This window comes from Pelophylax lessonae (genome assembly GCF_965119305.1).
Source record: "Pelophylax lessonae genome assembly, chromosome: 5".
Classification (NCBI taxonomy): Eukaryota; Metazoa; Chordata; class Amphibia; order Anura; family Ranidae; genus Pelophylax; species Pelophylax lessonae.
This window is the reverse complement of record NC_138772.1, coordinates 95166305-95190367: the sequence shown is the minus strand read 5'-3', so window position 1 is coordinate 95190367 and position 24063 is coordinate 95166305. Positions and strand designations below refer to the sequence as shown.

General features: G+C 42.3%; 1 protein-coding gene across 3 annotated transcripts in view; it reads left to right on the top strand.

Moving 5' to 3' along the window:
- Positions 1-24063, top strand: part of PFKP (phosphofructokinase, platelet) — a 166522-nt gene that overhangs the window by 47004 nt on the left and 95455 nt on the right. For all 3 annotated transcript variants that reach the window (XM_082257730.1, XM_082257731.1, XM_082257729.1), the window contains exons 3-5: positions 15034-15111; positions 15664-15853; positions 22865-23030. In XM_082257730.1, coding sequence (XP_082113856.1) covers positions 15034-15111; positions 15664-15853; positions 22865-23030 — 434 coding nt within the window. The remainder of the gene's footprint in view (positions 1-15033; positions 15112-15663; positions 15854-22864; positions 23031-24063) is intronic.

Genomic DNA, 24063 nt, shown 5'->3' with positions numbered 1-24063 from the left:
AAAGCTCTGTTTGTGGGAAAAAAAGGACGTGAAATTCGTTTAGGTACAGCGTCGCACGACCGCGCGATTGTCCGTTAAAGCCACGCAGTAAAAAATCGCAAAATAACCCCTGGTCTTTTAGCAGGAAAATCCTCCGGTGGTAAAGTGGTTAAGCCACATTTTTTTACCACTGCTCAACTGCTACCCTTTAAAGTGTTAGTTTGAAGTATCGCCGCACACCCTCACCATCCTAACCCCCCCTCCCCGGGTTCCTGCTGTACTTACCTTCATGGGTGATGAGCTGTCAGTGCCCACGCAATCTATGTAGCAGTCTGGGGATTTAACCTCCCTGGCGGTATGATTATGTCAGGAATTATATACCAAAAGCGGTACAATTTTATTCATGGAAATTTGGCGTTATGTATTATAGGCCTACAATTCTTAGTAATTACTGACTTAAACCTGACCAAAACAAGAGTCTAGTAGACATCCCAGATGTGATAAATTTGAAACACAAACGCATGAATTATAATCGAATCAATAATATAATTTTATTATATAATATATATAATAAAATTATATTATTGATTAGATTATAATTCATGCGTTATATATTATATATATATATGTGTGTATATATATATATATATATATATAAAATATATAATTAAAATCAAATCAATAATATAATTTTATATATATATATATATATATATATATATATATATATATATATATATACGTGTGTATATAGGTATATGTATATATATATATATGTGTTATGTGTTTGTGTTTTGTGCAACGTTTTTTGAATTTCCCTCCCTAGTTCCGCTCCCATGCAGCATTGCTGCTGCAGGGAACGGAACTAGGAAGTCATCACACCGACGGATGAGCGGCGGGACTCTCGGCTGGCGGTCACAGCAATGAGAGATCATCGCTGGATCTCCAGGAGAAGGTAAGAGACACCGCTGCGCTCTCTGCACATCCACCCCGAGCGTGACTTGGGGATACCGATCCTGCACTAAAAAATCCACCCGGAGTCACGCTCGGGATTTCCGCCAGGGGGGTTAAAATCCTTGATTTTCTCACTCTGCAATTTGAATTGGTAATGATGAAGAGCATTGCTCTGATCCACCCTGGATACTGATGGCTCATCACCCACAGAGGTAAGTACAGTGGGGACCGGGGTACAGGGAGGGTGTACATTGTTACATCACCTTTTCATTTCTCCTGAGAAGGTAAACTAACCCTGAAAGCTGCAAAGGCAGCAGATGGGGTGTACACATGCTGCGATGCTTTGAATTTACTAGTGCTGCAAAAATGATCCCCCCTGTTGCGTTCAGGTGTACCGTGAATCATTCAGATGACTTGGGCTGTGCCCAGTGGTGTATTTTGGTTTTGTGCTGCCCTAGGCAAGACTAAAATTGGGCGCCCCCCTCCAAAGTAAATTTGCCCCACTCCTTCCTTTTTACCGGTTGTGACTCCCTCCAAAATTGAAGTCAAGTCCCAGCATGAACCCCTGAGATCTTACAAGGGGGGGGGAGAGGGGTGGGACAAAGAGAGAGAGGGGGGGTGAGAGAGAGAGGAGGGAGGGTGAGAGTGAGAGAGGGGGTGAGTGAGGGAGAGAGAGAGGGGGGTGAGAGAAGTGGCCAATGGAGTCTCAGGTGGAGGGGGGGTGGCTTTTTTGCTGCCCCCCCCTGCAAAGTGCCGTCCTAGGCCTGGGCCTTTTTGGCCTAGGCCAAAATACAGCACTGGCTGTGCCACAATCACGCCTCCTCATCACCTGCCAATTGCCTTCTGAAAAGCAATCCACTGAGGATAACTCTTCAAACTGTGACACGTGTAAACAAGCCCTTACCTGGTTGCAGCGTGGTAGTGCAGGTTTTTAGGGGTTAACGCAGGTGGCGAAGAGGCAACATAACACTCACCGCCTGTCAAACGCCCTCCGAAAAGTGATCCACCACAGATGACTAGCCAGAACCTGTTGGTGCTCCCAAATGAGAACATTCACAAATACTGTATAGTACAAATTACAATAGGATGCCTCCAGCACTTTGGTATCGTTGAACAAAACATGTTATTAGCTAGAAGCCCCCCATTATCAGATCTTAGCAATTTAGCAATTCTGATCATAAAGGGTTCCAGGAACAGAACATAGTCAGGCATTTTTATAGATGTCATTTCCTACAATAAACCTCTCAGACCGTAAATAATGACTGTGTGTGCAGAAGCCATGCCTCGTGTTGTGGGGACATAGCCGTTATTCTTAATAGCGTTGCTGGGCATTTAATTCCAAGCATTCAACAAGCAGCTCAGTGTTTCCAGGTTGAAAAGTTACCAAAGAAGTGTTTCAGGAAGATGAAAACCAGAGAAACTTGTTCTAACAGCAACATGTAATACTGTACACTTCTAGCAATAGTATACCTGGGGGGGGGGCAGGTTTGTAAATGATCTTTAAAGCTGAATAAAGAAGGCCCGAGAAGTATCTGCTGTCCAAGGCATAACAAGTTTGGTTTCTTTAAAATACTTATCTTTATACACTTTAGCCACATCTTTTAGGTCTGTTATATTCCCTTTAAGGATTAAACCCAAAGTGGATAATTGTCTGCATATTTCCAGCCAACCATTGACCAATCGCAGGGGAAAAAGTCACGGCTGTATTGTTTGACCCAAGATAAGGCAGGCATCGTAGTTGACTATCTTGTCTCCCATTTGTTGATGATGATGGTGATGTTATCCATTTGATCATGTCTGACTCCCTGGCATTCTATGGGCCAGTTCTCTCCACAATTTTTGATCTTGCTTCTTTTAGTTATTTCATGTTCTAAATAAAATGTCAGCTTTTATGGTGTCTAACCATCGGGTTCTTTGGTGGCCTGGCTTTTATTTGCCACTAACCAATCCAAGCATTCTCCGATGAGTTTGATCACATTACATGTCTAAAATAGGCAAGCCCGAGTTTTGCGGTTTTGTTATACAACTTATCGTTTGGTTCTATGGGCTCGTTCATTATATTTGATGTCCACGGAATGGGCAGTGCCCATTTTTCATCTAGCTTCACAACTATAGATAGCTATGGGGAACACAGAGGTGCAGACTAATCGGCATTCGGTTCATGTTTACCATCTGCAATCGCTTGATTTATTCTCCCTGGAGAAGAGACGCCTGAGGGGGGACATGATAGCAATTTTTAAATATCTCAATGGGAATCTCAGCTTAGAAAAAAAGCTGTTCAGTTGAAGGGATTGCATGAGGACTCCGGAGCATACAATGCGATTAGAGGAGAAGCGTTTTAACCTCAGGCAACGTGGGGGGTTCTTTACTGTTAGGGCTACAAGATTGTGGAATTCTCTACCACAAGAGGTGGTTTCTGCGGGTAGTATGGTGGCTTTCAAAAGACTATTGGACGCGCATCTCAAGGATCAGAACATTCAGGGGTATGTGAGATGATTACAGCCACACACACCTACACAGGTTGAACTGGATGGACTATTGTCTTTATTCAACCTCACCTACTATGTAACTATATGTAACCATTGCTGTGTGACCCAGTGTGATACGATGCTTAATTGGTGGAGTAAAACCACTACTTTGGTCAGCCTGTGATCAAACCCTTTCACTTGCATAGGCATAAAAGGACAGGTTTATGTCTGACTGCCATCTTAAAGTGCACCTTCACCCAATAAATGAATGTCCTCTTGTCTGCTTCGTCCCTCTCACAGATAGTTTAAATACCTAAAGCCTGGTACATAAGTTGCGTTTTGTTTTTTTCATTCAACCCAGAGGGCTAAATGAAAAAAAAACTGAGGAGCTGTTGTACTAACTATCTGATATTAGTACAGTGATCTCCCCACTGAGCTATTGTGTGATGTTAGGAGGACTGCCCCCCCCCCCCCCACCACCAGGATACACCAATCGGAGGCTGGTTTTCCAGCATGCCCATTCTTCAGAAGCTGCCCATTCAGGCTGGTGCACACAAGGGCAAAGTTTTGGCCAGTTTCTGTTGAACCAGCCGATATTCAGCCGTGTTTACCGGGCTTTAGGAAAACTAAATTGCCTTTTGTTTCTTAAATAGTAGCGGCTACCAGTTCCTGATTTCTTGCCTACTTGAGGATGACCTAGGGATCAGCCACCTGTTGCCTCCCCGGGATGTCCACATCACACATCTTAGGTGACAGCTTTCCAGGTAGAGATGAAGTATCACAATATTTGGGATCTAGCAGTGTGTCTGCGCATGTGCCAGGTCCCAAATAATTGTCAGTGCTATATAAAAGCCCATAAATAAAGTTGTTGTAAACCCTTACATATACCCAGGAAAGTGACTATCCTCAGGTGATACACAGAGATAAAACAAATCCTCCTGCATAAGTTGTACCTGTTTATCTGCAGTATTTTCATCTCTACATTTAATGTTCATAATTTATAAAGCTTGTCTTAGCTGTCAAAAAAAAGGGGGTGGAGAGCTGAAGTTACACTCTACAGAGCTCAGTGAGGAGAGCAGCTGACAGGAATGACACTGGGGGGTTGATTTACTAAAACTGGAGAGTGTAAAATCTGGTGCAGCTGTGCATGGTTGTCAATCAGCTTCTAACTTCAGCCTGTTCAGTTAGGCCCCTTTTACACATACAGTCCGTTCAGTTCATCAGTTCAGTCACGTCAAATGTATCAGTTTTCCATCCGTTTTTCGTCCATTTTTCATCTGTTTTTCATCCGTTTTCATCCGTTTTTTTGTCAGTTGTCATCCGTTTTTCGTCAGTTGTTATCCATTTTTCATCCATCCGTTGTCATCCTTTTTTCATCCGTTGTCATCCGCTTTTCATCTGTTGTCATCCGTTTTTCATCCATTGTCATCCGTTTTTCGTTCCAAACCGTTTTTTTGACGGATGAAAAATAGGGCATTCATACGTTCAAAAAAACGGACATTGACGGAAGCGGATCAAAACGGATGTCAACGGATGATCATCCACTGTCATCCGTTTTTACATAGAGATACATTGATGTCCGTTTTTCATCCGTCAACGGATGGATGAAAAACGGACAAACGGACAGCATGTGTGAAAGGGGCCTTAAGCTTTGACAAATAAAAAACCTCGAAGCTAATTAATTTATATGCAGAGCTGCACCAGATTTTACATTCTTCAGTTTTAGTAAAACAACCCCTTGGTGCTCTTAATTAAGACAAGTACACACTATACCGAGGGATAGGCTTTCTTCATATTTCATGCCCATAACCACATTAATAAGAAATAAATATACATATATTTAGTATAACAGTGGATGCAATCCAGCCTCACTCTGCACAAAGTAGGGCTCTGTTCTTTAATTCAGGTTAAAGATAACCTAATAATACTTTTCCTGTAAAACTAACTAGCTGTGTGGCCAAAATATCTATTCGGAGAGCAATTAGCTGACGCCCTTGAAATAGCATTGAGTGCTGTATTCCGCTGTGGGTTGCGAGTCTATTCAAAATTCATGTAAATGAGTTAGTCTTGTTAGTAAACCACGTTACCACTTTGCAATACTCAAAAAAGAAAAGCAAAATTTTATAAAGCAATTGTAGTGATGTACCTTCCAGCGAAGTTCATTTAAAAAAAGGTCTGATTTAAATTATTCTTTTACTTCACAACAGTTTTTTTTCTTTAGCTGTATGTCTAAAAAAAAAGAAAAAAAAAAGAGGAAAACTTGTATCTGGAGTTGTCAGGACAGGAATATGTGTGTGCGTAGTATAAGGTCATGCAGATGACAGCTGTCAGACTTCAGATGACCTCTGACCCCCTGACGCCTCAGCCGGGCTCACATAGAATAAGTAAATTTAAATACAAAAAAGAAAGATAGAAATCGTTTGTAAGTAGGCCTGCACAATTAATATTAATATTACCTTAATATTAAGGTAGATTAAAACCAAATCACTAAAATCTCATATATACGCTTACATGCTAATGTAGGTACAGAAGTTGTTTTCAGTCTTTTTAAATCTGCATCTTTCAGTATAATAATGCTTAGTGATGCAGCCATAAAAATGGACCTTCATTCGGAAAAATCACTTTGCCTCGTTTCCACTGAGCGGAACGGTTCGGGTTGGTACAGTTTGGAAGGGTTAGAATGGTCCGGCCTATTCAGGTGAGCGTTTCCACTGCAAGTGGGACCGCCAGGGGCCATGCAGGGTTCACACGAAACGTGGTGTTTGTTTTGTGCTTTTGTTTGATGTGAGCATTGACGTTTTCCTGTCCACCAATCAGTGGAATTTATTGTGTTACGCCAGTAGCTCCGCTCTAACCGTACCGTACCATTTCCTATGGCCCTTCATCTGAAGGAGGACCAGGAATGGTGCGGTTTGGTTCGGTTGTATGGGCCACTTTCATAATGGAAACACTCAAAATAGCGTACCGTAACGAACTGACCCGAACCAATCCGCTCAGTGGAAACGAGGCATTTGTCTCCTCTCATTCCACTCCCTTCACAACATCAAAAAGCCAACTTTTTTTTGTGTGTGTTGTTTTTTTCCATTTATAGCCCAGCCCGCCCCCTGCCTTCATTTTTGTCCAGGCAGGAATGACATGTCAGCACCTCCCGCAGCCTCCTGGAATACTCACATTACATATCCTAGAAGGCTGAAAAACCCCACATCCCTGGAAGGTGCATTGGGGGGTGCCATGTCATTAGGGGGAGTCTACCAGAACAGAGCTGGATTTACTGGGCTAGTGAGTATGTTAATTGCAGCTAACACAGCACCCCTTAACCTCTTCCCACTGGAGTAACACACATATGTGTCAGTACAGCAGGTGGGCTTTAATTCCAGCTGTACAAATATATGTGTCAGCCACCTCCAGTGCTCTGTGCAGAGAGAGTGCTTACAATGCAATCCCAGCACAGTGACCAAACTGTCACTAACAGCACCCAGTCTCCAATTAGGATCGGGAGAAGGTGAGAGGAGCTCCTAATAATGTGGCCTCATTGACAGCCAATCACAATGACCACATGATCTGGAAATCCACCACTGTCTCCTGTCTTTAAAGTGGGGTACACACTAGTAGAAATTCTGCCGAAAATTCCCGTCCGAGGTAAAATCGTACGATTTTCGGCTAGTGTGTACACAACTTTCAGCAGCCGATGCCGACATTTTCAACGAAAAAAAAGGGAGGGACAAACACCAAAATTTTTATCGTCCATCCCCAGACGACCAATTTTCGTTTAACCTCCCTGGCGGTATGATTCTGTCAGGAATTCTGTACCAAAAGCGGTACAATTCTTTTCATGGAAATTTGGCGTTATGTATTATAGGCCTACAATTCTTAGTAATTACTGACTTAAACCTGACCAAAATAAGACTCTAGTAGACATCCCAGATGTGATAAATTTGAAACACAAACGCATGAATTATAATCGAATCAATAATATAATTTTATTATAGAATATATACAATATATATAATAAAATGATTATTGATTAGATTATAATTCATGCGTTATATATTATATATATATATGTGTGTGTGTGTGTGTATATATATATATATATATATATATATATAAAATTATATTATTGATTCGATTATAATTCATGCGTTAAAATAAACGCATGAATTATAATTGAATCAATAATATAATTTTATATATATATATATATATATATATATATATATACACATATATAGATATATATACACACATATATATATATGCATATATATATATATATATATATATATGCATATATATATATATATATATATATATATATGTGTGTATATGTGTATATATATATATATATATCTATATATATATATGCATATATATAGTATAAAATGTGTTTGTGTTTTGTGCAACGTTTTTTTTTTTTTTGAATTTCCCTCCCTGGTACCGCTCCTATGCAGCATTGCTGCTGCAGGGAACGGAACTAGGAAGTCCTCATACCGACAGACGAGCGGCGGAGATCTCGGCTGGCGGTCACAGCAATGAGAGCTCATCGCTGGATCGCCAGGATAAGGTAAGACACTCCGCTGCGCTCTCTGCATAGCTCTGCCCATTCACCCCGAGCGTGACTCGGGGATACTGATAATAGCAGGAAATTCCTACCCCGAGTCACGCTCGGGGATACCGCTAGCGTGGTTAATGTGTATGCAGTACGTCCGTGAAAAATTGGATACAAAAGACCGTTATCTGAAGTTGCTGACAACCCGGAAGTCTAGGAATAAATGTCCCAAAAAAAAAAAAATCGGACAAGAAATTTCGTGAACATTTATGCACTGTCAACTAAAAATGGTTATGAACGCTAAACAAGAGAGAGAAAAATCAGAGGATATTTCCGTCAAGTGTGTACGGGCCTTTAGAAACCCCAACGGGAGCTGGCGTCAATGAATTAAGTTTCTTTAACAGGCACTACCTATTATAGGATGACAATGATTTGTCGGTTCTCCTTCATGTCACTCTGTCACATCTGATGAAGACTGCAAGCAGCCGAGGTGGCACAGTTTTTGCAGGCACGATCTACTGTTTTCAGCATCAGGAAGCCGATCTAGAGAAACAATGTGCAGGAAGTGAAAAGGGCTGGAGGAGATAAGCAGCACTGAGATGCAAATAAGGATGAAAAAAAGATAAAGAGTATAAAACAACATGGCAATTCTTTAAGATACACAACCGTTTAGCAAGCCAAATGTCCAATCAGAGTTTAGACCTACACTAAGGTAACTACATGAGCCCAATTACTACTGGATCTCTTAAAGCCACACTTTCCTTTGAACACGGACATCCTGTTGAGGAACCCTGAACTAAGCACTGCAAAAAGAGAATTCCCCTAGTTGTGGGACTTTAAAGGCACTAGTTCAAAAAAAATAATTGTTGGTATAGACAACAAAAAGTTTTATGAAAATACAATTTATTGAAAAAGATACATAAGGTTAAAATATGGCAAGCTGTATACAATACATAGAATCAGCAGGCAGAAAGTGACCACAAGACCCCAGGGTATAGATCCAACGCGTTTCAAAGTGACAATTATTACTCCTTCAGGGGTGACCTTGGGTAGCGGTCTGTGAATAGTTATTTGTACAAATAAGTCATTTTGTAATGTTACAAACATGGTACAATTCTATCAAAGAGTTTGTAAAAAGACAATGTCCTAGAAACAAAATTTCAAGACAAGAAACACTTATTCTGCTGTGTTGATTTAGAATTGTGGGCCTGCCAGCATAGTGTTAAAAACAGGTAATCAGAGTGCTCAAACCATTGACCAAGAAATGCTGTTCAGAAGTATCAAGAAGGATTCTTTTGTTAACCTCCTTGGCGGTAATCCCGAGCGTGACTCGGGGTTGATTTTTTCTATCAGGAGCAGTAACCTCGAGTCATGCTCGGGGTGGATGTGCAGAGAGCGCAGCGGTGTTCTCTTACCTTCTCCTGGCTATCCAGCGATGATCTCTCATTGCTGTGACCGCCAGCCGAGAGTCCCGCCGCTCCTCCGTCCTCCGTCGGTGTGATCACTTCCTAGTTCCGTTCCCTGCAGCAGCAATGCTGCATGGGAGCGGAACTAGGGAGGGAAATTCAAAAAAAAAAAAAAACGTTGCACAAAACACATAACACATTTTATAATATATATATATATATATATATATATATATAAATATATATATATGTGCATATATATATATATGCATATATATATATATGCATATATATATATATATATATATATATATATATATATATGTATATATGTGTATATATGTATATATATATATATGCACACACACACATATATATATGTATATATATATATAAAATTATATTATTGATTCAATTATAATTCATGCGTTATATATCACATATATATATATATATATATATATATATATATGCGTTTGTGTTTCAAATTTATCACATCTGGGATGTTTACTAGACTCTTGTTTTGGTCAGGTTTAAGTCAGTAATTACTAAGAATTGTAGGCCTATAATACATAACGACAAATTTCCATGAAAAGAATTTTACCGCTTTTGGTATGTAATTCCTGACAGAATCATACCGCCAGGGAGGTTAATGATGATCCACAAAAAAGGATCTCAGGAGTATGTGCTATCCAGCCAACGGCTGTTTGGAAACAGCTGAAACCCAAAGGTTGGCAGTTCTGCTGGATGAAGATTAAGGAGGGGAAATCAGAAACTCCATATCAATGAAAGGTCAAAAAAATAAATGTATGATCCTGCAGTTGTCTGTTATATTGGACAAAGAAAAATTCAAGAAAAATAAGGGCAGATGGGTCCCTGTATTGAAATTACCACGACAGGGTTTATGTTATTCTCACATGTAAATATAAGTATGTAAGGACAATATTGCATACCAAGCCAGGGCTGGCATTCCACAACGATGTTATAGGATGGACAGCTCTTTAGCCCCGGAAGATTTTACCCCCTTCCTGACCAGGGGGTATTTTGCGATTCGGCACTGTGTAACTTTAACGGACAATTGCGCGGTCATGCGACGCTGTACCTAAACGAATTTGGTGTCCTTTTTTTCCCACAAACAGAGCTTTCTTTTGGCGGTATTTGATCACCTGTGCGATTTTTTGATCACGCGCTATAAACAAAAAAAGAGCGTACATTTTGCAAAAATAGCAATATTTTTCACTTTTTTTTATATGAAATTCCCCCCCAAAAAAATGTAAAAATCAAAATTTTTTAACATTTTCGGCCAATTTGTTTTATGCTACCTATGTTTGGTAAAAAAAATCGCAAAAAGCGTATTTTGATTGGTTTGCGTAAAAGTTATCGCGTTTACTAACAAAGGGAAAGATTTTTGTCATTTTTGTTGTTGGGGTTAACTTTATTTGAGAGGGAGGGGCTGTGTGTGTCCCTAGGGGCGTGCTTTCTACTGTGATTGGCTGTGGCTTGAGCTGTAAGGACACTGATCAACGGATCTACATAGTAGATCCGTGTGATCAGTGTTTTTACACCGAGGAGAATGACAGGTGGCTTGTTTACACAAGCCGCCTGACTTTCTCCCTCTCCCCCGCCGATCGCAGAGTGGCCGGCGGACATCGGGTCCGCCGGTCACACGCACGGGGGGGTCCGTGACCACGTGGGAGCGGGAGCGCGCGCTCGCTCCCTAGACCCTCACAAGCAAGCGACGTAGCCCTACGTCACTTTGCCTGTGAGGGGCTGACCGCCGACGTAGATAGTCGTGCGGCGGTCAGGAAAGTGGTTAAGGCTGGGATGCATGAGGTTGGTAAGTATATCTATCGATTTGTATGTTCCTATTAGCCAATTAAATGGAAGAGAACATTGTTTGGATTTCTAGTCCCATTATGTTGTATAGTAAGGTAAATATAATCAGAGGAGCCATTACCTTAGGGATGTTCAGTGACACCAAAATCATAGGTTAAGGAGGATCATCGTATTCCTGGCAGATGAGCAATGTAGCTCATGGCCAGGAAGTTGGAGTTTATATTACTTGGATGATTGGATTAACAAGTCACAGCCCTGTGTGGATGCCTAATGATCGATCTTCGTCAGCTGGTTACCATAAGGATTTCCTGGTGCACAGGGGCCGGTCGCGACCCCTACCGCGCATGCGCATCGTCATGACGTGGCGGAGATGGAACCAGCTCCTGCGCTCCAACGGCACGAAGTGATTCCGTCGGCGTGGAGCGCAGGCAGAATAGGGGCGAACGTGCGCAATAGATCTCATAGAGATCGAGATGGTTAGGCAGCTTCTCGTCCAGCGGACAACCACTAGATGGCGTCCGCTTGCTGTGCCGGGCATGTCCCCAACAGGCACATTCATAAAGAAGGGAAGCGTCTATGTGTAAAGGTGGCGTGCTTGATGTGCATAAACAGCAAAAAAAATTTAAAAAAATAATAAAGCCAGCACAAACAATAGAGAGCATGACGCTGTTATCATGAGATCAGCAAAGCATGATTTCTCATGAATTAACCAAACTAGATTTGTAACCAATATGGCATGGAGCAAAACTTTTTCAGCATTTTGTCTTGATAAGCAGATGAGAGCAGACTCATAACCTGTGTTAAGACAGTGTGAGGATAAGGGAGAGTTAGTGAATAATATACATATACGTTATGTTAAAAACCATCAACATATATAACAATATATAAGTGTATTGTAATAGCATACAGAAAAACATACACTGTATATATAGCAAGAAGATTTTTTTGCATTACTAATAGTGAGCAGAAACAATGAGAAAAAAGAGAGAAAAAGTAGGTGGGAAAAATTGTTTAAGTTTATTTTTCCATGCCTCCTGATGTGAATCCCTCCAGGAAAGGCTTGAATGATACCATTTCGTTTAACCCAGGGGGTTCAGTGGCCCTTAGGGTATAAATCCAACGCAGTTCCATTTGTGAAAGGACTTTATTCCAGTCCCCACCTCTGGGACTGGGATGGAACCTGTCCAAGATAAGGAATTTAATTTTTGGGAATTTCCCTGCATGAACCAAGCTAGTGTGGCGACCGAGGGGTAAGTCGGGGTCGCAAGATTTCATACTCTTAATGTGTCTGTAGGCAGGTTTTGAGAATTCCAATTTGGTCTTGCCGACGTAGAAACAGCCGCTCTCACAGAGGAGTAGATAGATCACTCCGTGAGTGCGCAGTTGGCGAAATGTTTTGGTGTGAATGTGTGCCCATTGGGTAGTATGGGATTTTTTGTGGTAAGCATAAAACCGCAATAATTGCAGCTCCCACACATATAGGTCCCTTTGTATTTAAATGGATCTTTGTTTTTTTGTGTTTTAAATTCACTTTGTACCAATTTGTCTTTTAATGCTGGTACTTTTTTGAAAGTGAAGTGGGGACATTTGGGAACATATTTTCCCAAAGTAGGATCCAAAGTCAGCATGTGCCAATATTTGGAGACAATTTTTCTGATATCTGGGTGTTGTTCAGAATATCTGGTGATTATTCTGAGAATATGGTCACCTTGCTTGGGAGCTTGGGAGGATAATAGTTCCGATCTATCGCTCATGATGGCTTTTTTATAATCCTTTTTAGGGGTGGTTTTAGTGTACCCTCTTGCAAGGAGTCCGTCCCTTAGGTCATTTGCAGCCTTTTGGAAACTCTCCATGTCGGTACAATTGTGTTTGGCTTGTAGGTATTGGCCAAATGCAATTGAACGGATGAGGGTCTGTGGATGGAAACTCGAGGCGTGAAGGATGGTGTTCCCTGCAGTGGGCTTCCAAAAAAGGCCACTGCGGAGAGCATCACCAACGCCCCTATGGACCTCAACATCCAAAAACGTGATGTAATTCTGATCAAAATTCATTGTAAAAGTTAGATTGAATTCGTTTTTGTTCATTCTATCCAAACTATTTTTTAAGAGTTCAGATGGGCCTTGCCAAAGCACATAACAATGTGGTCCGTATATATAGAGGCTGCTTCATCTGTCAGAAAACCTTGCTCCCACTCCCCCAGGTACAAATTGGCGTAGAATGGGGCACAACATGTGCCCATCGCTACGCCTTGCACCTGGAGGTAGTGGGAGCCATTAAAGGTAAATACATTATGGGAAAGTATGTATTGCAAAATAGACAAGATAAATTCCCCATAGGCGTCAAAACTTTCACCATGTACCAATGTGTGTCTTACAGCTGACACTCCCCGATCGTGCGGGATCGAGCTGTATAGAGCTTCAACATCTATTGTGACTAATAAACAGTCTTCAGAGATGGTTACATTTTGAATTTTTTGTGTATGGTATCGCGTACATGTGAAGGTAAAGAGATGACAAAGGGTTTCAAATATGTATCGACTAGCTTGCTGGCGTTGTCTGAGATCGAGCCTCGGCCTGAAATAATGGGCCGCCCTGGTGGATTTGTGGCATCTTTGTGGATTTTTGGGAGCGCATAGAATGTTGGGGTGACTGGAAAAGTTATATGAATGAACTCCCAGGTTCATTTGTATAACTTTTCCAGTGATTCTTGTCTTGAAATTTTGTTTCTAGGACATTGTCTTTTGATAGAATTGTACCATGTTTGTAACATTACAAAATGACTTATTTGTACAATTAACTATTCACAGACTGCTACCCAAGGTCACCCCTGAAGGAGTAATAATTGTCACTTTGAAATGCGTTGGTTCTATACCCTGGGGTCTTGTGGTCACTTTCTGCCTGCTGATTCTATGTATTGTATACAGCTTGCCATATTTTAACCTTATGTATCTTTTTCAATAAATTGTATTTTCATGAAACTTTTTGTTGTCTATACCAACTATTTTTTTTGTAGTGCCTTAAAAGTCCCACAAGGGGGATTCTTATTTTTCTATTTCTCTACAGACAGCCAGAATGAGTTGTCAGCCCTATAGATGTCCAATAAAATTCACCAACAAGTTGGTTGAAGAGCAGTACACATAGAGCAGAAATGTATTGGTGTTATGTTACGGCCACGTGATAGTTTACGCTTTTGGGGTTGCAGTCAATATGTGCAAAGAGAGATCACACAAATACGGTACTTATAAGTATAACATGTATTAAAAGTAATGACAGATACAGATTAGAACATATAACAAACATATTTAACTAAAGATGCTGTTTCGCCACAGAGTTCCTGTCTACTTTTCGCGGCATGGCTGACCAGGTTCATACATTTGCCTAATGGCAGCTCTGATGTGAGACTAACTGTTTCAAGTTATAATTATAGTATATAGAACTTGTGTGTAGGGAATGGCCAACCCCTGGCCAACTCCCATTAGCGCAAGATGACCTTTTAAGGACCTGGTCAGTGACATTCCTTTGGTATGAGTCAGCTTTGGTAAATATCTCTATATGTCTTGTATGGCCCCTTAAAGGTTTGGAGACTTAGAATTCATTAGTGAGACACAAAATATTAATAAGGAACTATGTAATATGCAATTTACCCATCACTTTAGATCCAGAAATTGCCTCTGCAAATTTATGGGGCATGAAAGTGAGCATAAACTACATTGTTGTGTACAGTACATTTCACTGTGATTCAGAAATCTTGTGATCCTGGAGTTCTTTAAACAAAGACCTTTTTGTTCCTGTATATATAACTATTAGTGTAACTAATATACTATTTTTTTTGCATCTTTCAGGGTTATCAGGGTATGGTGGATGGTGGAGACAATATTATTGAGGTATCATGGGAGAGCGTATCAAGCATCTTGCAAGTGGTAAGTACTGAGGAAAATAACATTTCTAACTGCAGACGATTTTTTCTTTTACTTTTGCTGTCTTTGTTTCATTTGGGGAGGCTTCCCCTCACTTTCTATTTGATGGGTCTCATACAGAGCAGGAAGTGGAGGGAAATTTCCCCAAAGGGGACAGTGACATCAGTTAGGATCTAAAAGAAGTTCTGAGCCTTTTTTCTATCCAAAACTACAAAAGGTTTACATGGAATTTGGCTTTAATATATGTGTTTTTATTAATTACTGCTTTGCCTGCAATGCAAACGGATGTCAGTAGAACATGCTACATCTAAAGAAATACAACACACAGCACAGCAGGTGAAACGCAGCCTCAGAACTATCATCTGCACTACAACATTTAAGTTATTTAATGCCTGTCTACAAAAGCCCTAATGGTGGTGGATGGTTGTCTTGAAATTTGTGCAATTGTAGCATAAACAGTGTTGAACAATGCCTGCTGTAAACCCCCATCTACACCCCACACCTGTGCCTTAAAAGGTTTTCTTTAATAAAAACAAGCATTTGTTTCTTTTACAGGGTGGTACAGTCATTGGCAGTGCCCGCTGCAAAGCATTTCGCACCCGGGAAGGGCGCTTGAAGGCAGCTTGCAACCTAGTCCAACGTGGTATCACTAATCTCTGTGTTATTGGAGGAGATGGCAGCTTAACTGGGGCTAATCTTTTCCGAGAGGAATGGAGTGGACTTCTTGAGGAATTAGTTAAAGAAGGTATTTTTAAATTGCTTTTGAGATGCTTTTTAAAGGGTAATATATTTTTGATGATTTTGAGTCAATTTTTTCTTAATTTTCCTATATGTTTTTAGACTGATAGTTTATTTGGGTTTCTTTACATGCTGTTCATATATTCTTAAAATTGAACATGGTAGGCAATGCAAAGGATTCACAGAGCATTATGGCTTAGCTAAATAGACAGCTCAGCAAAAATACAGCCCATTTAGCCGACTGTCTAGTAAGTGTCAAGTCTGTGATTCATTCTCTTATACATTACTTCATGATGTATTGATTTCTGTAAATCCGGTGTCTCCAGACTTTCTAAAAAAAAGGGCCAGTTTACTGTCATTCAAACTTTAGGGGAGCCGGGCATTGTTTTCAGTAGGAGGAATAATGCCCAATTGTTGGTGTCAGTGGGAGGAAATGTACCCTATCATTGAAAGTGGGAGGCATTGTACCCCACCATTGGTGTCAGTGGGAGGAATAGCGCTCCATTGTTGGTGTCAGTAGGAAGAATAGTGCCCCATTATTGGTGTCAGTTGGAGGAATAGTGCCCCATCCTTGGTGTCAGTGGGGGGAATAGTGCCCCACCATTGGTGTCAGTGGGAGGAATAATGCCCCATCATTGGTAGTAGGGGAAATAGTACCCCATTGTTTGTGTCAGTGGAAGATATAGTACCCTGTCGTTGGTGTCAGTGGGAGGAATAATGCCCTATTGTTAGTGTCAGTGGGAGGAAATGTTCCCTATCATTGAAAGTGGGAGGCATTGTACCCCACCATTGGTGTCAGTGGGAGAAATAGCGCTCCATTGTTGGTGTCAGTAGGAAGAATAGTGCCCCATTATTGGTGTCAGTTGGAGGAATAGTGCCCCATCCTTGGTGTCAGTGGGGGGAATAGTGCCCCACCATTGGTGTCAGTGGGAGGAATAGTGCCCCATCATTGGTGTCAGTGGGAGGAATAATGCCCCATCATTGGTAGTGGGGGAAATAGTACCCCATTGTTTGTGTCAGTGGAAGACATAGTACTCTGTCGTGGGTGTCAGTGGGAGGAATAATGCCCTATTGTTAGTGTCAGTGGGAGCAATAGTGCCCCATCATTGGTGTCAGTGGGAGGAATAATGCCCTGTCGTTGGTGTCAGTGGGAGGAATAATGCCCTATTGTTAGTGTCAGTGGGAGGAATAGTGTCTTGTATCTGTGAGAGGAACAGTGCCCCAAAGGCCGGATAAGAGCAAACAAAGGGCCGCATCTGGGCCCCAGGCCACAATTTGGAGACCACTGCTGTAAACAGTAGGCTTTTTTACAACACCATGGTAAGGAGAAATCGGAAAACACTTCTAAAGGAGCTCTACCTACTGACCAGATAATGAGCTATTTATTATTATTACAATATTTAACATCGTCTGGAACAAAAAAAAAAAAAAACTTTTTTAAAATCTTTGCTCTTCATAAATAGAGAAAAAAATTACAAAATCAATATATATGTATGTATGTATATATATATATATATATATATATATATATATATATATATATATTTTTTTTTTTTTTATTTATTTCTTTTTTCTTAATATCGCTTATATTTTTTAGAACATAAATATTCACACTTATTCATAGTGTTACAGAGTGCATCCAGCTTCTGTTTAGAAAGATTTTCACCTGATCTATCCCAAGTCACCTGTACCCAGCAATGGTCTTTTCATGTTTTATGGATCTAAACACAAACAGTACCGGGAAGATCTAGCTATGGTTATGGAAAACATTTAATTTTTCTTATCACTAAATAAATGAAATTAAACAGGAGTGACAAAACCAGAACCTGCAATTAAGGGATTTAGACCAATTTAACAAATTAACAGACATCTCACCAAGGAGATACAGTGTACATCTAAACACATTAAATGCCTAATTACTAGTCATAAGAGAACTTTGGCTTTAGTAGGAGAGAGCACACAAGGACTGGCCCAGGCAGTGTCACTTATTATCAAGGTTCTAGCTGCACATCCGTGTTTAATCTGCTTTGTCTTTTGTTCATTTTTTGGCCATTAACAAACTGTCAGAGATTGTTATGCTTGATGCACAATAGGGGGAATTTATCAAGAAGCCAGAATCTGGAAGAGTTGTGCACAGCAACCAATCAGCTTTTTTTTTTTTTTTTTTAAATCTTAATTGAACAAGCTGAAGATAGAATCTTGCCAAGCACAACTGCTCCAGTTTTTTGTCTGTTCCAGTTTTGATAAATTCACTATTGTGTTGTTCCTATTAAACTGTCACTTAAAGGGTTACTCTACAACTTGGTGAATAGGTAGTAAGATGAGTCAGATGTGCAACATCAGTCACCTGCCCTTTGTTACCGCAGGAACTATGGAGCAAATAATTCTAAAAGTTCACAGCTGAAGAAGTGAAGTTGTTCAAGTCATTATCTCAGCAGCTCATACTTCCAAAATTGCTTTCAATGGTATACTTAACAGACCAAAAGAGGGTGAATAGGAGAAGTTTATTCCTATACTTTAAAATGTCACTAAACCCGCACCATAAAAAACTATCAATAAATGGTGTATTACATGCTGTTCATAGTCACTATGAGATTCCGTTTCTGCATTCTGCAAAAATCCTGGTTGATCTTGCTGCTCTCTATCTCCACCTTCTGTTAATGTCCCCAATGCAGTTATGGATTTTGCAGCTGTGGTGGCAACTCACATGTTCAGATTTCAGTAAATTTCTATGTTGAGCATTTCCTTCCTATCACATTTAAGCAGCCCATGTGACTATAGAGTCATACATGTGGGTGTATACACTCTAGTAAATGACAGCCCACCCCTTCCCTCTTTCTCCATGCCCACTAACCAGCTAAACACAATGAGGACAGGCTATTACATGTAGATTGACGGAGGTTTCACCTCCCTGTTATTCTTTTTTTTTTTTTTTTTTTACAAATTCAATGTTTATTAAAAGAGGAAGAGGCATACAATACCGTCAAGAGCAAGGATACAGGTCCAAATACATTAGGTAAACAAATAGCAAACTAGATAGCAGCAATAAACCTTAGGACACATGACCACACAGTGATAAATAATACATGAGAAGTCAATAAATATTTGCAGGATGCCAGTCTCCCGGAGAGGTCTCAATCCCCACCGGCATCCATCACATGGCCGGTATACAGAGACAAGGAGAAACGATCCGGGCGGCCGGCCCCTCTTTCAAGCGTCGAGAGGTAACAAACGTACTTATGCCCGGGGGGGGGGGCAGAAAAAAATTTCAGAAGTAGAGAGAGCAGAAGAAGAGAGAAAAAATAAAAAAGAAGGGGGGGAGAGGAGAGGGGGGAGAGGAGGGGTGGAGATGGCCCACCGGTCCACCCGTATCAGTCTAGGCGACCAAATCTTTGTATTCTGCGGAAAAACTGAACTCATGCCAATAGTACCATCGTTTGAGGAACTTCTCTCTATTGCCCCGTTCAGCAGCCACAAGATCTTCCATTTCGTTGATATATGCTACTATACGCAGCCACATTGCCACCGTGGGAGGTTGGGACTGTTTCCAGAGAAGAGGGATACAGCTCCTGGCCCCCGGGAAGAGGAGCGGCAGGATTGATTTCCCGTAGGACAATCGTGGAAAGCTATTGTGGTGGAGGAGGAAGAGAGCGGGGCTCAGGGTGAGGGTATGATCCATGAACTTTTGTGCAATGCGTAATACCTCAGCCCAAAAAGGCTGCAGGCAGCTACAGGACCAGAAGTTGTGGAGAAGGGAACCCACCTCCTCCCCGCAGCGCCAGCAGAGATCAGAACAAGAGGGGAACATCTTGTGTAACCTGACCGGAGTGTAATATCACCTGGTCAAGAACTTATATCCTGCCTCTTGATACTTGGAACATGTGAAATTTTTATAAGTGAAGAAGAAAATGCGATCGACCTGGTGGTCTGAAAAGGAAACCCCCAGGTCGCGTTCCCAACGAGTCGGGTAAAGGGGTCTGAAGGAAGGTTCAGGCCCCGTCAGAAGACGGTAAAGCAAACATATGGTATGGCGCAATGGAGAATCCGACGCACACAGGTCCTCGAAAGGTGTGAGGCGTCTAACAAATGAGGCCGCAGGTGGCAAGGATTGCAGGAAGTGAGCCAGTTGCACCTTTTGCCAGAACGACAAAACCGCAAAGGAGCTATTTGAGAAGAGAGTCTGCTGAGAGACCCATTGGCCTCTAACATTAAAGTGTCTGGCCTGATGGAGACCCCTGGTCTTCAGGGTGCGAAAACCTGGGTCTGTCAAGCCCGGTGCAAAGTCCTGGTTCTCAATCACCGGCAACAAAAGAGAGGGCAAGGTTGCAATCTGGCCATCCTTGCACATCCTGCGTCCCAGCCACAGGGTAGCCCCTATTGTCGGATGGTCAGTCACCCATTTTTTCAGGGTGGAAGCGCCCCACAAGAGTGATTCCGGGGGAGAATCGCCAGATAGCTGTTCAGTCCGCACCCACTGTTTCAGGGGTCCATGGTTATGCCAGTCCAGAATCCTAGCAAGGTGACATGCTGCATAATACATCGTTGCGTCCGGAAAGGCCATGCCTCCACTTAGTTTAGGCAGGCAAAGAACCTTCAACGCCAAGCGGGGGGGGGGGGGGGCCCTAAGCCATAGAAACCTATGGAAGGTTTAGTTTATCTTCCGGAAGAAGGCTGGGCGAACTAAGATTGGAAGGGCTTGGAGCACATAGAGCACACGAGGCATAACATTCATTTTTATAATGTTACAACGCCCGAACCATGAGAACATACCCTTCTGCCACCCTTCCAAATCCTTCCAGATACGAGCTAGTAGAGGAGGGAAGTTGCACTCGAAGATGCGCTCGGGACAAGTGGGGAGGAAAATGCCCAGATATTTGATATGAGAAGAGCTCCACTTAAATGGAAAATCTGTCCTAAGAAGATTAAACAAAGCCGTGGGCATTGCGACTGGTAGAGCTTCAGATTTCTGGTGGTTCATTTTGTAAGAGGACAAACCTTCGTAGGCACGAAACTCCTTCATAAGATTATCCTCCGGGTAATGCCAAATGTAGCAGGTCAATAGCCTTCATGGTGTTGTCCCTCGCTTCCCGGGAAGGCACAAAGCCCACCTGATCGTCGTGTACCAACTGCGGGAGCAAGGGGGCTAGGCGAAAAGCCAAGATTTTGGTAAAAAGCTTTAAATCCACATTGAGGAGCGAGATAGGTCTATAGCTCTGACATAGGAGGGGATCCTTGCCTTCCTTCGCTATCACTGTTATGTGTGCTCAGAGCGAATCCAACGGAAATTCCGTTCCTGATCCCGTCGCATTGTAGGCAGCAAGGAAGTGTGGAGAGAGGGCACATTTGAAGCACTTGTAATAGGTGAGAGAGTAGCCATTGGGTCCCGGCGCCTTGCCCCTTTTAGTCCCATCCAAAGCCCTAGATAGTTCATCAGGGTGTAGCGGTTCCTCCAATTGCTCCAGAGCATCTATGGGGAGGCTGGGAAGGCCCGAAGGTACTCTTGAATCCTAGAACTGAAAGCCTCTCAGGTGGACGAAGACGTGCCAGAGGCTAGGTTATACAGGGAAGCGTAGTACCTGCGGAAGGCCTCCGTGATACGTTCCGTAGCCTGTACCTTCTGTTGCGATGACGTAAGTATTTCTGGGATAAACATCTGCGCTCTCTGTTGGCGTAGTGCGCGTGCCAGGATCTTGCCCCACTTGTTCCCCTGTTCATAGAAGACACATCTGCACTTAGCCAGCGAGGCCTTTGCTCTGAAAAGGGTCAAGGAACGTAACTGCTTACAAAGAACAGTCAGCTCCTGAAGGGCAGCTTGAGCCAAGGGCCAAGTGGCCTCTAGTGACCCAATTCGCATCAGAAGATCTTGCATCTGACGAGCTCTTTCCAGTTTACGATGGGACCCAATTTTGATCAATATCCCGCGCATGTAACTTTTATGAGCCTCCCACACCATTAGCGGAGGACTATCCGGAAGGGCATTGGAGGCAAAGAACCTCCCCAGTTCAACTTGCAGTTCCTCCAAGACTTTAGGGTCCTGGAGGAGACTGTCATTGAGCCGCCACTGCCACTGACGTGTCTCTGGGGTTCGTAAGTCCAGCTCGAGAACCACCGGCGCATGGTCAGAAACCGTGAGGGAGCCAATGGAAGCCGAAATTACACAGCTCAGCAAGGCCTGCGGTATCAAGAAATAATCAATTCCGCATATAGGAGTCATGAGGAGAAGAGTAAAAGGTATAGTCTCTGGTCGTAGGGTGGAGAACCTGCCACCCATCAACAAGACGGAAGGCGTGGAAGCTCTTCTTTAGGCGTTTTAATGCTGCGTATGAGATGTGGGAAGCGCCTCTGGATGCGTCCAGGACCGGGTCCAAAACCAAATTAAGGTCTCCTCCCAGGAGAACCTGACCCTCCATTAAATCGTGCAGCTTCGAAATACCTCCCTGTTATTCTAGAACACAGGCTGTAGGGGTGTGACACAGCCTGTGACTTTCAGAAATCTGCCCACACCATGTTATTTCCATGAAATAATAAAGATTTGATTTCAAATTGATATTTGTTTGATGATTTTAAACAGTTTATTGATATTACTATTTGCTTTTACTCTGTATTTCAAAGACTTTTATATTTTGAACATGTGACTAGCAGCAGAGGGCTAGAAGCTCCTCCTGCTTATGTTTCCCTGCAGACAGGCTGGGAGAGAGCTGGGTTATATGAAAGCTGTATATCGATTAGGAAAAGGTACTTAGATTTTTTTTAATTAAAATAATTACAGTTCCAACATTCATATACAGAAATAGAAGGGACAATGTAAATTAAACAGTGTGTGTTTAGGATCAATTTAACTGATTTCAAAACAGGTCTTTATAAACAGCCTAATAGTGCATATACCCAATAATCTAGAATAATGATATAAAGGATTTACATCCGATATTTTATGGTAAATTCTTCAAATCATTCATGCATGGAAAAATGGTATGTTAAAGGGAAACGCTTCATTTTTTTTATTTTTTATTTCCCCTAGGAAAAATTGAAGCCTCAGCTGCTAAGCAGCATTCCCATCTGAACATTGCAGGAATGGTTGGCTCCATCGATAATGATTTCTGTGGAACTGATATGACAATCGGAACTGACTCAGCCCTGCACAGGATTATTGAGGTGGTGGATGCTATCATGACCACTGCTCAGAGGTAACAGCACTGGATACTGACAGCCATGTTCACCAAAAACATTGGTTGTGTCTGTGATACACTTTTACATACTGACTCCATGATGTGGTAACACTGGATCACTCAGCTGTATGATCCTAATGAGTATGACCTCCGTCATGTTTTTTCATACAGAGTGGAGCACATGGATGAACCGTCATTCCTACCAATAGAAGGTAGAGAGAAACGCCAGCCTCTTTCCTTTTCCCATCTCAGTGATTTGTATGCACTTAACGACCAGTGGCATCATCAGTTGATGAGGATGATGTCAGTCGCCTACACAGCATCATTGTATCCTCCTCCCCTGCCCCTCTCCATCAATGTTGGGGTCACATTAGCTGAGTGATGGAGAAAAACTGAGGGAGAAAAGAAACATTGGAATACTAGTTAGTTCCATTTTGCAAAAGTGTACAGTATTTGCTTTGGAAGAATAAATCCCCTCTAACATTGGGTGTCCTACGTGTGTATGTGGATGTTGCTCAGGGGAGGACTGGGCCAGGGGGCAGGGGGGCAATTGCCCCCCGGGCAACTCTGACACTTTGTCTGCCACAGACATGTCTAAGGGATTCTTGGTGAAGAGAAGTAAAAAGTCCCCACTGCTGACCTACTGAGTGCGGGATGAAGACAAAGACAGAGCGCGGACCTCCCCGGAGCATGGATGGTGTAAACTGTGTCTGAGCAGGGACAGGTTCCATGCCCCACTGGAGACTCTCCTCTCCTAGGGAGCCCCGACCGAGCTGTCCTAGCTCCCCCCCAACTGCCCCCCCCGCTGACCGGGTCGGGAACCCGGATTCGGCTGGTGAGTAGAGAGTACCTGGAGCAAAGCTTCAGCCTGGAATGGGGGTCAGGAGAAGGCTGGGAAGAGGGAGAGTGGGAGGGGGGCCGAGTCACTGCAGCATAGGCCTCTGGATTGTACTTGCCCCCTGGGCCGAAAGTTGCCAGTCAGCCCCTGATGTTGCTGCATTATGTAAAACTTTTAGAATAGTTTTTACATTTTAGAATGGGGTGCCTCAAG